The sequence below is a fragment of the Sander lucioperca genome, chromosome 20 (genome assembly GCF_008315115.2).
Source record: "Sander lucioperca isolate FBNREF2018 chromosome 20, SLUC_FBN_1.2, whole genome shotgun sequence".
NCBI lineage: Eukaryota > Metazoa > Chordata > Actinopteri > Perciformes > Percidae > Sander > Sander lucioperca.
In genome coordinates, this window is record NC_050192.1 from 19,809,151 (window position 1) to 19,824,052 (window position 14,902).

General features: G+C 46.4%; 1 protein-coding gene and 1 long non-coding RNA gene across 9 annotated transcripts in view; both read left to right on the plus strand.

The window, feature by feature from the left end:
- The window catches only part of grip1 (glutamate receptor interacting protein 1), a 101,796-nt gene extending 87,670 nt beyond the window's left edge, over window positions 1-14,126 (plus strand). For 3 of the 8 annotated variants that reach the window (XM_035995897.1, XM_035995898.1, XM_035995899.1), the window contains 10 exons: window positions 234-378; window positions 2,824-2,963; window positions 3,495-3,698; window positions 3,809-3,962; window positions 5,827-5,865; window positions 6,112-6,223; window positions 11,250-11,360; window positions 12,069-12,185; window positions 12,268-12,414; window positions 13,102-14,125. In XM_035995897.1, the coding sequence (XP_035851790.1) occupies window positions 234-378; window positions 2,824-2,963; window positions 3,495-3,698; window positions 3,809-3,962; window positions 5,827-5,865; window positions 6,112-6,223; window positions 11,250-11,360; window positions 12,069-12,185; window positions 12,268-12,414; window positions 13,102-13,401 (1,469 nt within the window). In that variant the 3' untranslated portion in view covers window positions 13,402-14,125. Of the gene's footprint in view, window positions 1-233; window positions 379-2,823; window positions 2,964-3,494; window positions 3,699-3,808; window positions 3,963-5,826; window positions 5,866-6,111; window positions 6,224-7,521; window positions 7,588-11,249; window positions 11,361-12,068; window positions 12,186-12,267; window positions 12,415-13,101 lie in introns of those variants that run through there. The other 5 variants (XM_035995895.1, XM_031296986.2, XM_035995896.1 and 2 more) reach the window with 4 other exon arrangements.
- Window positions 14,127-14,262: 136 nt separating this feature from the next.
- On the plus strand, window positions 14,263-14,847 carry LOC116047939. The gene is made up of 2 exons (XR_004104523.2): window positions 14,263-14,400; window positions 14,441-14,847. It is a non-coding gene; the product is annotated as an uncharacterized LOC116047939 (long non-coding RNA).
- Window positions 14,848-14,902: the final 55 nt, after the last annotated feature.

Here is a 14,902-nt window from a genome sequence, read left to right on the forward strand (position 1 = left end):
GATTTTATTGTCTCTACAAGTACTTTACAGAACAATCCCATGTTTATTAAGCTAGGAGCTACCTTCCACTCCAAGCACTCCTGCAGTTAAACTCCATGCCGGTATCAAACATTTTACCCGGCCCTATTAATAAGTCTTGCTTTTATTTTTCCAGTATCTGTCCCATCATGCAGTGCGCTCACAGCGACTCAGCATTCGCCTGATGTTGAATTAATCTTTATTGAACATTTCAGATGAACAAGAAGTGTCTGGCAGCATCATCTACACGGTGGAGCTGCAGAGGTACGGAGGCCCGCTGGGAATCACCATCTCTGGCACCGAGGAGCCCTTTGACCCCATCATCATCTCCTCACTGAGCAAGGGAGGGCTGGCCGAGAGGTACACGCTCTCTCCTATTACATTACATCACTCTCACATTAATCCTCCGAGTATACGCTCAAGATTCAAAGGGTTTATCTGTCCTATGCTCAAACAGCGTATGCAGTGAAATGCAGGGTGGTGGACTGTTAAAAAGGCTCATGTGCAATACAACTTGAACTATCTATCATGCAATACTTGTTTATATTCATTTCTTGCACTTACTGCTGCTATTGTTTGTTTATTTGCACATTGAGTACTGCTCCAATTTAGATTTTGTTTAATACTGTTTTTAATGTTTTATATTGTTTTAATACCAGGGAATTTCATCACAATGCTGTTATGTTGTTGTTTTTCACAGCAGTGTAATGACAATAGTTTCTTAACTTTAAAGTGCTCATATTCTGCTTTTTGGCTTTTCCCCTTTCCTTTATTGTGTTATATATCTTTTTTGTGCATGTTATAGGTTTACAAAGTGAAAAAGCCCAAAGTCCACCCCAAAGGGACTTACCATCTCCAACAGAAAACACTGTTGTTGTCTCTATTGTAGTCCAGCCTTTACTTCAGAGACAAACGTGGTCACTTTGTAACACACGTTATAATGCTCACCTAGCTGCTAGCATGGCACGCCCTCATACTCTGCTTCTGACTGGCTAGTAGTCCTTACCTAGGTACTGTCAGGGCACGCCCTCATACTCTGCTTCTGACTGGCTAGTAGTCCTTACCTAGGTACTGAGCATGTGTGACTCCCAACAAAGATGTTACAGCAGTGAGAGGTCTCACTCTGTAGCTAAAACAGAGAGCTCAACACACAGGGTGAAAAGAGGAGCTGCAGCAATGTGCAGTACAACAAAAATATGGTGTTTTTTGGAAATTAAACCATGTAAACCTATTCTGATATAACCTCTAAATACAATTATGAACCTGAAAATGAGAATAATATGAGCACTTTAACTGATAAAAATAATAAACATTTAAAATGGTAAAAGTGACATTTCGAAGAAGCTTAATTACTTTATTTTAAAAACTGTCTGTCAGTTAACACGTCATTAGTTTTCTGTTAAACCTGAACTGTCTGGTCAGTGATCCTGCAGTAAGAATGAATGAGAAAGGTAAACAGTGTCAGGTGTGAAGTGGAGAATGTCGCCCTCTGCTGTTAATAACACTTCAATAACATGTTATTAATGTTTTTTTATTACTATATCTTATATCTCATTTTTTTATGTTGCCAAATTTTAATTTTAATTTACTAAATCTGCTTAATATTTATATTTTTCTAATAGATTAGAGCAGTTATTATAGTTTTAATTTCTGTTTTCAATTCAGTTTGGTTTCAGTTGGATTCCAGAGTTAGTTTGCTCGTTGCCGTTTAGTTTTTATTGTTTAAAGAGCTTTAGTATTAGTTTAGTTTTTATTAGTATTATCGGTATTAGTTTTTTTATAATGTACTGCAAAAATGAAGTATCATAAATATAAAATAGAAATTTGCAATAAACAATGTGTGAAATATATGTTTTTAAATAAAAAGAGCTGCACAGTGTTTAAAACAAAGAGGGTAGATGTGCAAATGTCCACAGTATGAAAAATATGTGCAAAGTGCGAAAATAATAACCCAAATTTCTGTGTGTGTGTGTGTGTGTGTGTGTGTGTGTGTGTGTGTGTGTGTGTGTGTGTGTGTCTGTCTATGTGTCTGTGTGTTTGTGTGTGCGCATGTGTGTGGGTGTGTGGGTATGTCTGTTTGCGTGCGTGTTTATGTGTGTGGTGTGTGTGTCCGTGTGTGTGTACGTGTGTGTGTGTGTGTGTGTGTGTGTGTGTCTGTGTGTGTGCGTGTGTGTGTGTGTGTGTGTGTGTGCGCGTGTGTGTCTGTGTGTTTGTGTGTGTCTGTCCATCTGTCTGTCCGTCTGTCTGTCTGTGTGTGTGTGTGTGTGTGTGTGTGTGTGTGTGCGTGAGTGTGTGTCTGTGTGTGTGTGCGCGCGCGTGTGTGTGTGTGTGTGTGTGTGTGTGTGTGTGTGTCTGTCCGTCCGTCTGTCTGTGTGTGTGTGCGTGTGTGTGTGTGTGTCTGTCCGTCCGTCTGTGTGTGTGTGTGTGTGTGTGTGTGTGTGTGTGTGTGTGTGTGTGTCCGTGTGTGCGCATGTGTGTGTGTGCGCGTGTGTGTGTGTGTGTGTGTGTGTGTGTGTGCGTGCGTGCGTGCCTGCGCGTGTGTGTGTGTGTGTGTGTGTGTGTGTGCGTGCGTGCGTGCCTGCACGTGTGTGTGTGTGTGTGTGTGTGTGTGTGTGTGTGTGTGTGTGTGTGTGTGTGTGCGTGTGTGCGCGTGTGTGTGTGTGTGTGTGTGTGTGTGTGTGTGTGTGTGCGTGCGTGCGTGCCTGCGCGTGTGTGTGTGTGTGTGTGTGTGTGTGTGCGTGCGTGCCTGCACGTGTGTGTGTGTGTGTGTCTGTGTGTGTGTGTGTGTGTGTGTGTGTACTGTAGGACCGGTGCGATCCATGTAGGCGATCGTATTCTGGCGATCAACAGCAGCAGTCTGAAAGGGAAACCTCTGAGCGAAGCCATCAGTCTGCTGCAACAAGCAGGAGAGACGGTCACACTGAAGATCAAGAAGCAGGGAGAGTGTACGTACACACACTCATAGACACGTTACACAGTGTACGTATACATACACACGCTGGATTACTAACTGCCGCAATATGTGTCAAAAATCACACTCATTCTCGGATTCATAACGGATTAAAATTTGGACACACAGATGTGATACACACATTATCCTAATGAGTTTAACTTACACTTCCAGGGGACATCATTATCTCTGATGTTCACCGTAAATTAACATCAGTAAAGATGCTTAGAAATGATAGGAAAAAGAACGCTCCTTATAACTGCAGAACTTGCCTGAGAATCATCACGTTTTTAACTTTTCTTCAGCATCAAAGTAATCCGGTGATAGTTGTCCGTACATTCATGAGTACACTACAAACAGGAGCTGCTGATAGCTAATTCGGTATACTTTAAATTAAAATAATGTGCCAAAATGTAAAGAAATATAGGCTTAAAACAACCTGCTTTTAAACCGAGACGACAAACAGGCAAAAAGCTAAATAAGACTTTGGTTTTCTAAGTAATAAGAATGTTTTATTGCTCTTTAGTGTCAAGCCCAAAGTCGTGTGTGATTGGTCCAGGCCTGGGGCTGGGGGCGGGGCTTGTCCACGAGCACCAGGACGGGGTGGATGAGCCTGTTGTCATGGTCGCGCCTCTGTCAAACCAGCGAGCGTTCAGCACGCTGCCATCTGTCGACAGCGCTGTGGAGTCCTGGGACGGATCCAACATGGACAGCAGCTTTACCTCCCCAGGTAGGACGCTCCACCTCTGAACTTTAACCTTTGACCTTTGACCATTTGAGGTATTTAGTCAAGACAGCTACTAATGACTGTAGTAATAAAGTATATCTCTATGTGTGTAGCTCCACCCTTTCAGTCGTCTCCGTACAGTTTCCACGAGTGGCGCAACGCCAAGACACCCAACAGCCAATCATCATCCTCCACTCGCCAGAGAGCCAATCCGCTGTCAGATCTCGGCCTGAGCGACGACGACTGGGACCGCCCGCCGCTTGGAGGGTGAGAGAGACAGAGAATAAAAATTCATTTCTAAATGTCTGTACAATGATTCAGCAGCAGAGTGAAAGGAAACGTATAAATGTTAAAATAACTTTTAAAGACACGTAAAGAGAAAACAATATCAAAACACTTTATAATAACCATCACTAATAAATGGTTAATTGAAAGTTAATTAACTTTAGTTGAAAGTTATTTCATTTATTTCATTTAATTGTTTGTTAATCGATGTTGTGTATAGTTTAGGGTCCTCGCCACCACCAGACTAATCAGCATTGTAAATTGAACATCTAGCTGGACTTGAATGGCCTTCTTTTGACTGAAAGTACTGCCAAACTACACTTTTTCTGCTCACCAGTTCCATTTTCACTTTCTCACAGCCTGCTGCATTGAACGCTCCACCTACGTAAACACCTTCCCGTAATCAACGGCGGCGTCACTACGTCGACCAGCGTAGCGCGCGTAGTGCAAGCGGAGGGTTCGGTTAGGTGGAAAGAAATTCTAAGGTTCGGCAGAAACCAGAACCCCGTCAAAAAGCCCAATATTCGGCCGAAGCTGAATCCTGGATTCGGTGCATCCCTGGTATCTACCTTCCACTCCAAGCACTCCTGCAGTTAAACTTCATGCCTTCTCTTTTCTGGCGTTGTCCTTAAAAAAGAGATGTGTGATGTTTTATTATGTTTTTCCACCTCCATGATGAATCTCTCGTCGTCCGTGGTGTTGTAGAGGAGACATAAATGATATTTGGGGTTGGGGGTGTATTTTGGTAAACTGACTGGATGCTCTCGTTGTTTCACTTCCTGCCCGGCTGTCCGAACGGCCCGCGGCTCGCGTGAAAATAGACCTGGCGCGAATCTTTAGTGGAGCCGAGAGCCTCTTCGCGCACGCTTCTGGGACGCGCCGTGGCGCGGCTGGTGGAAGATCGAGCATTGACCTGAATGGCCGTGAAAATCCTCCTTTCAAAGTGCTTCACAAAACAATTTAATCAGGAGAGACTTCGTTGCAGATATGCAAAGATTTATTGTACGAATGCATGATATGACATGTACGGTCTTTGGAGGTTAGACTCCATCGTTATTAAATTATATATAATTATGGGGTTAGAAGGCCAGAAGCTGATCCCCCGATGGAGTCTAGACACTGATGGCGGTGTGAGGAACCCGAATATCGAACCGAGGAGCCGACGCAGTCTGGTCGGAGGAGGAACCGGGAGCCGTGCAGGATGAAGGCCGGAGGAGGAGGGTTGTGCTCTTAGCCTGAAATGACAACTGAGCAGCAGAGAGAGACAGGTTTAAAACAGGGGTGTCGTGCTGTGATTGGCTTGAGAAATTCAAGGCCTCTTCTGATTGGTTAGATAAAAGTGAGCGCCTCTAACAGCTGTTCAGTTTTAGAAGAGAGAGAAATGTGATTAAGTTTAGAAGTCTTCCTGCCAGAATTTTCGCTGAGCTCCATTAAAACAGACCAGTCATAAAAACATCAGTTTTTTAAAACAATAAAACAAAAAACTAGTTGGTGTATACAACGTGGTACAGTGTAGGTAAGAATAGGAAAAACATTTTAAAAAGACATTTTGAAAAGACAGTTCAAAGGAGGTTCAAGCTCAAATAAAATCAGAAACGGCTCTCTGATAAAAGTATGTTTTAAGAGGGATTTAAAAGAGACCGCTGACTCAGCTGAGCTGATATCCTTGGGCAGATCGTTCCAAGTCCTGACTGCCACTTGAACAGACAAAAGACCTCTGCCCGAGGATCTCAACGTACGTACTGGCGTGCAACGTGACTAAAATAGGCGCGTTAGCGTTCCTTTTTTTTTCAAATCAGTGGCAGTTGCTAGCAGCGAGCTAACAGCAGTGTGTCTCTGTCTGCAGAGCCTGTAGTCTGCCCAGCGGTCTAATCAATGACAGCAGGTACCACAATGACATTCGATCTTTAACCCCCTCACAGTCCTCTGTCCCCCCTCCAGCAGAAAAAAACCCTTACCTGGTGACATATGACCCCTGCCTCACTGACACATACACCTGGTGGATGTGTATGTTTCCTCACAACTCTCACCAGCATGACGTGTTCATCCCCAGTTTCCTCTGTGTGTGTGTGTGTGTGTGTGTGTGTGTGGTCTTCTCTCTGATTAGCTGACTTTTGGCCTTTGACCCTAGGTTCACTGTGGGGCATGATGGGACAGAACCGGACCAGGAGGAGAACTTCTGGTCTCAGGCTCTGGAGGATCTGGAGACCTGTGGCCAGAGCGGCATCCTCAGAGAGCTGGAGGTGAGTAGAACTGTTCGAAGTAGTGGTTATATTTGTAGTAGCAGTAGTAGTATGAGTAGGAGTAGTTGTAGGGCTGGGTATATTTTGAAATACTTTGGTAATAGTGCAGATACAATACCTGATTTTCAATACTTTCACAGCAACTCTAGTCTGGATCAACAGAAGTACATTTCCACGTTAAAGCCTGACATCCGCGCATTCTCTGTTTGTCGCCGTTCTCAAACTCTCGTTCTCTTCGAAAAACAACAACAACCTTCGAGCTAGCTTGTAAAGATTTACAAAGACTATGTTTACGGAATTTACTATCTAACTGGGATGTTTTGGGACTATTTTGCAGAGCAAAATTCTCCTATCCCAGAATGCATCTGTGGTGTAGCCATACCTTACTCCACAGCGCTGTGGAGATTGAGCTGGCAATGCGAGACTACAGCAACTCCAGATTTAATTGTTAGCTAATTCCATTCAAATCATAAATCATCAAGGCCACACGGAATCTGTGCTGCAGACACAGCATTCAGCACCTTTAAAGGTCCCATGACATGCTGCTTTTTGGATGCTTTTATATAGACCTTAGTGGTCCCCTAATACTGTATCTGAAGTCTCTTTATATAGACCTTACTGGTCCCCTAATACTGTATCTGAAGTCTCTTTATATAGACCTTAGTGGTCCCCTAATACTGTATCTGAAGTCTCTTTATATAGACCTTAGTGGTCCCCTAATACTGTATCTGAAGTCTCTTTATATAGACCTTACTGGTCCCCTAATACTGTATCTGAACCCAAATTCTCTGGGCGGGCAAAGCAAAGAAAGGGGAGGTAACCTTTCCCCTTATGACGTCATAAAGGGAAGATTCCTGATTGGTCCATCTGAGCTTTCATTTTCTCATAGTCAGAGCAGGATACCCAGGGCTCGGTTTACACCTATCACCATTTCTAGCCACTGGGGGACCATAGGCAGGCTGGGGGAACTCATATTAATGTTAAAAAACCTCATAAAGTGACTTTTTCATGCCATAGGACCTTTAAACAAATTAAATTTTTTAAAATTAAACTCAGAATGTTAACACATCTCCCCCAAGCAGAACAAAAGTCTGCTGAACTCCGCAGATTGTCCATTCTGTATCACTGCTGAAAATTGAGACTACATTTTTCCCCAGCCCTAAGTAGTAGTAGTTTAGAGGTACTAGTAGTAATAGTATACATTCTTCTCATGTTGAAAGAACTGCATGTTTGTTAGAAATGCAGCCGTAAACGTTGAGTTATTAAGCTGAAAAGAGAAATGACTCCTTCTCTTCCAGGAGTCTGGAAAGGAAACGCATCTCCTCACTCTGGTATCCTCCTTCCTCTCCAGCTACTAACTCTCCTCCTGTCCTCTCTCCTCTCTCCTCCTGTCCTCTCTCCTCTCTCCTCTCTCCTCCTGTCCTCTCTCCTCTCTCCTCCTGTCCTCTCTCCTCCTCTCCTCTCTCCTCCTGTCCTCTCTCCTCCTCTCCTCCTCTCCTCTCTCCTCCTGTCCTCTCTCCTCCTCTCCTCTCTCCTCCTGTCCTCTCTCCTCTCTCCTCCTGTCCTCTCTCCTCTCTCCTCCTGTCCTCTCTCCTCTCTCCTCCTGTCCTCTCTCCTCCTCTCCTCCTCTCCTCTCTCCTCCTCTCCTCCTGTCCTCTCTCCTCCTCTCCTCTCTCCTCCTGTCCTCTCTCCTCCTCTCCTCTCTCCTCTCTCCTCCTGTCCTCTCTCCTCCTCTCCTCTCTCCTCCTCTCCTCTCTCCTCCTGTCCTCTCTCCTCCTCTCCTCTCTCCTCCTGTCCTCTCTCCTCCTGTCCTCTCTCCTCCTCTCCTCTCTCCTCCTGTCCTCTCTCCTCCTGTCCTCTCTCCTCCTCTCCTCTCTCCTCCTCTCCTCTCTCCTCCTCTCCTCTCTCCTCCTGTCCTCTCTCCTCCTCACCTCTCTCCTCCTGTCCTCTCTCCTCCTCTCCTCTCTCCTCCTGTCCTCTCTCCTCCTCTCCTCTCTCCTCCTGTCCTCTCTCCTCCTCTCCTCTCTCCTCCTGTCCTCTCTCCTCTCTCCTCCTGTCCTCTCTCCTCTCTCCTCCTGTCCTCTCTCCTCCTCTCCTCTCTCCTCTCTCCTCCTCTCCTCTCTCCTCCTGTCCTCTCTCCTCTCTCCTCCTGTCCTCTCTCCTCCTCTCCTCTCTCCTCCTGTCCTCTCTCCTCCTCTCCTCTCTCCTCCTGTCCTCTCTCCTCCTCTCCTCTCTCCTCCTGTCCTCTCTCCTCCTGTCCTCTCTCCTCCTCCCTCTCTCCTCCTGTCCTCTCTCCTCTCTCCTCCTGTCCTCTCTCCTCTCTCCTCCTGTCCTCTCTCCTCTCTCCTCCTGTCCTCTCTCCTCCTCTCCTCCTGTCCTCTCTCCTCCTCTCCTCCTGTCCTCTCTCCTCCTCTCCTCTCTCTTCCTGTCCTCTCTCCTCCTGTCCTCTCTCCTCTCTCCTCCTCTCCTCTCTCCTCCTCTCCTCTCTCCTCCTCTCCTCTCTCCTCCTGTCCTCTCTCCTCCTGTCCTCTCTCCTCCTCTCCTCTCTCCTCCTGTCCTCTCTCCTCCTCTCCTCTCTCCTCCTGTCCTCTCTCCTCTCTCCTCCTCTCCTCTCTCCTCCTCTCCTCTCTCCTCCTGTCCTCTCTCCTCCTCACCTCTCTCCTCCTGTCCTCTCTCCTCCTCTCCTCTCTCCTCCTCTCCTCTCTCCTCCTGTCCTCTCTCCTCCTGTCCTGTCTCCTCTCTCCTCCTCTCCTCTCTCCTCCTCTCCTCTCTCCTCCTCTCCTCTCTCCTCCTGTCCTCTCTCCTCCTGTCCTCTCTCCTCCTCTCCTCTCTCCTCCTGTCCTCTCTCCTCCTCTCCTCTCTCCTCCTGTCCTCTCTCCTCTCTCCTCCTCTCCTCTCTCCTCCTCTCCTCTCTCCTCCTGTCCTCTCTCCTCCTCACCTCTCTCCTCCTGTCCTCTCTCCTCCTCTCCTCTCTCCTCCTCTCCTCTCTCCTCCTGTCCTCTCTCCTCCTCTCCTCTCTCCTCTCTCCTCTGTCTCACCGTAAACACTTTTAGCGTTGTCAAACATCAGACATGTTAGCTGTCTTTTGAATGTGACTCTAACCGCACCCCAGCAGCAAAGCTACACAGACCATGGTGACGTCATTGTGGCATTTTAGTGACATCACCCAGCTTCTGACCAATCACGTGGCAGAGTCATGTTGCACCGGGCATGGCAGTTTGAGCAAGGCATGCTGGGAGAGCTTGTGCAAGGCCTGATGGGAAGTTTGTTTTGCCAGTCATGAAGCAGATCTGTCTAGTCATGCATGCGTCTGATGAATCCTTGATTCTGATTGGCTGAAGAGTGTTGAGTGATGTGAGAAGACTTGGGTTAAAGATAGACACTAGCTGTGTCTCAATTCAGAGGCAGCATCAATTAAAGGCTGAATGTAACAGTGTAACAAGGTTGTCCCATTTCGAAGGCTCCTTCAAATGCGGCCGAGAATTATTTTTCCCAAATTTATAGGATACAACGGCTCAACCTATCCGACGATTGGATTTTTTTCCAAAAAGAGAATATGGCGTCCCCAAACCTAACAGCAGCGGCTGAAGATTACACTTTTAAAAGTACATAGTTGGTTTCAACTCACGCAAATATCTAACGATACAATTGACAAGTGACCGCAGTGATGCTAACTGATGTTGGACGGGAACAGCTGGTGCCGCAAACAGAAAATCCTCCGTAGACCAGACTAGATCTGGGCGATATGGAGAAAATCAAATACCTCGATATCGAAACCGCAACGATATTGTAGCGTTGACTATTGGTGCTTTCACAAAATATTTAAACAATGAGATTTTAGATCAATAATCATCAGTAATGTGGATCTAATGACTAAGTGGGTAAAGGCAAATAATAGAACAGCTTGAACAGTCTGGTAAGGTCAGAAAATGACATCACTTTACTGTAATGCAGCCTTTAAAACCAGGAAAAGACAACACTAACCGGCAATTTCCACTGTATGCGAACGTCTCCGGAACGTCGACGGAGTCATTAGGTTTTCATTTAAAGTCAGTGTGTGTATTTCCACTGACTGCTGAACGTCTGCGTCCCGACTCCGTCCCAGCTCCGGCGGTCCCAGCCCTCCGGAGCAGATACGCAGAGCTTCTATTTTTGCCGGACGCCGGAGAGCTCCGCAGCAATTCAGCACACGGCAGATAGTGGGGGACAGGAAGTCGAGCACAGAAACAAAATAAAACATCCGGTTAATTTTCAAAATAAAATACACCGTGCTCACGGCGGATCATATTTCCCTGCACTACACCTTGAAAACACAGCTCAGAGTAGTTTCCCCTCTACTCCTCTGGATGGAAACTAACTGGTGTTGGTTTTGTGGTTCTGTTTATAGAAACTACATCCTGTTATATCGCGCGAACATACGTGAATTCGCGAGATCTCGTGGTCGGCTGGCCGCAGCCGTTACGCAGCAAATCCAGACCTGGTGGGTGTTGACGGACGGCGGAGCACGCAGCCGTTCCGCAGCGGAGCCGTTCCGCAGACGTACCGCATCCTGTGGAAATCCACGGTTATGCCATATTACGATATTACAATATCCAAAATCTAAGACGATATCTAGTCTCATATCACGATGTCGATATAATATCGATATATTGCCCAGCTCTAGACCAGACCATCTCATTTTACAACGCATGGTTCGGCCTTTGCGGTCTACCTAGGCAGCACTTTCGTAGACTGCGTCCTTCGAAGGATTGAGACACAGCTGCTGTCATCAAGTCTGTTTATATATCTAGTCAACAGAAGTAGCAATAGATCCCATCAGTAGATCCTGTCTTTAGAAACAACGGTAGATCCTAAAAATAGAAAGTTAGAAACAGCAGTCACAAACAATAGAATCTGTGAGTAGATCCTGTCAGTAGAGACCTGTCCCATCTTGGTGTGATCTTGGCGGCTGGGGTCAAAAGTCGAACTCCAAGGATGCCTTTGACCTCTATGTATTTCATGGATGTTTTTCATTGGCTGTCTCCAGGCAACCATCATGTCAGGCTCTAGCCTCAGTCTGAACCATGACCCCGCCCCCCTGCGCAGCACACTGGGACGCCAGGCGAGCTTCCAGGAACGCAGCAACTCCAAACAACAGGTAACCAGGACTGACTTCTGACCTCACACTCTGTTAAGGTGCTGACACACCAACCAGACGGCCGACCGTCGGCAGTAAAGCCAGCCGGACTGATCAGTCGGGTCCCCGAGGTCCAAAAAAATGCCTCAAAACACACTGAGGCGACGCCAACTTGAGCGTACGCTCTGCGTGTAATACGTCTCCATAGCAGCAGGCGGCACTTCTCTGTATTGTTTCCCAGAAAATGAAAACCGGCAGCTGATTGGACGAATGCGTCACGTGGGTCTTTTTTCTCTGGAAATTCACAGCCAGACTGTCATGGCGGCTCGTTCAGAATACGATCTCATATTTTACTAAAATAGTTCACCGAAACGTGTTTCTGAAAACATTTTAAGAGAGAAATAGGCCGTGCAGTTGCTGAATCTGTCTTCATTTCAGATCAACAAAGGTCAGTTTAAAAGATTTTCATCAGATTTTGAGCGGCTCATCCGCTCCCCATTTCTGGGTGAGTCCCGACTGCCCTGTCTCCGACTGAACATGTCAAAACGGCCAAAATGACGGCCGACGGCTCCTCGGACGGACGACGGCACGGAACACACCGAACAGACTCGAGTCACCGGCCTCGCCAGACTGTCCGACGGCCAATAATCGGCTCGGTGTGTCAGCACCCTTACACATGTGTAATATTATGTCGTAACTTAAAAGAATTATTCCTGTACCTTTTCTCAGGTGAACGCTCGGTCCAACACCTTGCCCTCTGACCCTCAGCGCCGAGCCTTTGCCATGAGGAAGATGAGACAGGAAGTCAATGAGATCCTAAACCAGAACCCCGTGGAACTCCACAAGGTTATATTTCACCCTTTGACACTTTAAAGTGACTGGACGTTTATATACTTGATCCTAACCGAGTGTGTGTCTGTGTTTGTAGCTGAATCTAGAGAAGGCCTCAGACCTGGAGGATTTCGGTTTCAGTGTTTCTGACGGTATGTTGGACCGCGGCGTCTACGTTAACAACATTCGACCGGGAGGCCCGGCAGAGCTGGGCGGCCTCCGAGCCTACGACCGTATACTACAGGTACCAATCCACGAGTATTAGGGGTGTCACGATTCCACAAATCCACGAATTCGATTTGACTTTTGATTTTAAGGTCACGATTCGATTCAGTTTTCGATCAAAACAGGGACGGCAATGCTACAAAAACAGCTACTAGATGGCAGAAGGGTACTTTGCAACAACAGTTTGAGTTTCTCGGAATTAACTAAATGTAATTGTTTAACGAGGTGCACATGAATGCACCATTGAGTCCCGTCGGAGCCCACATGTTTTACCTTCATTGTTTGTTTCCATAACTCACTGACTGGGAAGGCAAATTGTTGCCACAACGGTGACTTCAGGGAAGCGAGAGGATTTTCCAGGTCTGTTGTTTCTCCGTCATCTCTGACAGTTGCCATGGTGTCTGGAAAAGAGCTGCTGCAGGCTACCGCTAAGCTAACGTTACCATGTGTCTTTAGCTGCATGCTACCAGCCGGTAAGCTACGCTATGTCTGTTGTTGTTGTTTTTTCTTCAGACGTGCACAAGTAGGAGAAAGTGGAGAAAGATATACTGGGGGAATCGCCGATCCTGCTCTTGATTTCAATAGTCGAGATTGATTTTTGATTTAAATCGTGACACCCCTAACGAGTATAACCCCTAACTACAGTGACGCTTGCAACTCTATGTCGCTGTACTCGGACACATGAACCATATTTTACGTCTTTCAGATCAACCACGTGCGGACCAGGGACTTTGACTGCTGCCTCGTCGTTCCACTGATCGCCGAGTCTCCAAACCATCTGGAGCTTGTCATCAGCCGAAACCCTGCCTCCTCCTCCCTGCTGGCCAATCACAATGATGGCACCACCAACAGCAGCCACTCCTCTCAGCCAATGGGCAGCGAGCTGGGACCACCGGAGCTCTCCATTGGCCAGGGAGAGGATGGTGGTCCGATCAAGTGGAGCCAACCGGGAGACAAGCTGGGGGCGGGGCTTGGGTTGGGTCAGGTGAATAATAATTCCTTATAGCAGACAAAAACTGGATTCAACCGCTTCTAACCAGATTTGGACTGGAGGGTTCAACAAGGACAACAATACAACAAAGTTGAATTAAACTGGTTTAGACCCGTCCAAACTGGTTCAGAGTGGACCTCCCCCATGGTGCTACACACACCCTATGGATGAACTTTGACCTTTGACCACTAACTTGAACTTTGAACTGCTAAAGCAGCCTGAAAGCACACTGATGGACCGGAGCAACGCCTCACCTTTTCACTTGAACCAGTTCTGCATACTGGTCCTTCTGGTGTCACTGGAACCAGAAGTACAACCACTGATCCTACTGGAACCATAGCCAGAGCTACTGGTCTGAGTGGTTCGAGATTAATGGGTTTGGTTCTGCTCGCCCAGAGCCATGGGTACTGATTCTATTGAAGCCAGAGCCACAGCCAGAGGTTTTACCGGTTTAAGATGGATAGTTAGTGGTTCTACACGCCTAGAACTCGGGCTAACTGGTCCCACTGAAACCAGAGCCACAGCCAGAGGTTTTACCGGTTTAAGATGGATAGTTAGTGGTTCTACACGCCTAGAACTCGGGCTAACTGGTCCCACTGAAGCCAGAACCACAACCAATGGTCTTAACCCGCCTGTTGTCTTTGGGTCAAATTTGACCCATTTTCAAAAAGTTTCTACATTACAAATCTGGGTTTCTTTCAACCAAATTGTCAAAAAAAAATAACGTGGATGGTTCCATACAATGCTCTTCACAAGTAAGTACACTCTTCATTGAATTTGGGTGTTTTATTCTATTTTATAGCATTTGAAAAAAAACAAAAAGACAAAAATGTCAGAAAAAGATTCAAAAATTGGAGGAAAAAAATCGGCAAAAACGTCAGAAAAAGCGTCAAACAAAAAAAAAAAAAAAACGTTGGAAAAAAAAGTTTTAATTTAAACGACAGGAAGACAACACAAGGGTTAACTGGTTCGAGACACACGGTTCTTGTTCATGGTCGCAGTGGTCACAGAATGGTTGGTTCTAAGCCAGAACCAGGACCACTGCTTGTACGAGAACTGTGGCTGCTGGTCCATCTGGTCTTACTAGAATCAGAACCATGGCGTCCGGTTGTACTGGCCAAGGACCACAGCAGCACAAAGACGGACTCCAGAATCTGGAACCTGCTGATGGGCTAACTGGGTGCCAAGAAGACAAGGGATGCTCCGCTCAGGCTATCTGAGGCCGATGTCATTGGGATTGTCCAAACCAATACTGATTACTGACTGGTTTCTGTTCTTAAACGCTGACTTATTTATTTCAAAGTCTTTACTAGGTTTGGGAATCCTTTGGGGTTTTTTTTATCGAATCTAGAAGGATGGGATCCATAAGACTACAGTAAAATGAGATGCAGCTGCTTGAATTTGATTCTGACATGTTGGGTAATCCTGCAGAAAAATGAAATCCTCCAAAAGTCCATTAAAGTGCTCATATTATGCTCATTTTCAGGTTCATAATTGTATTTAGAGGTTGTACCAG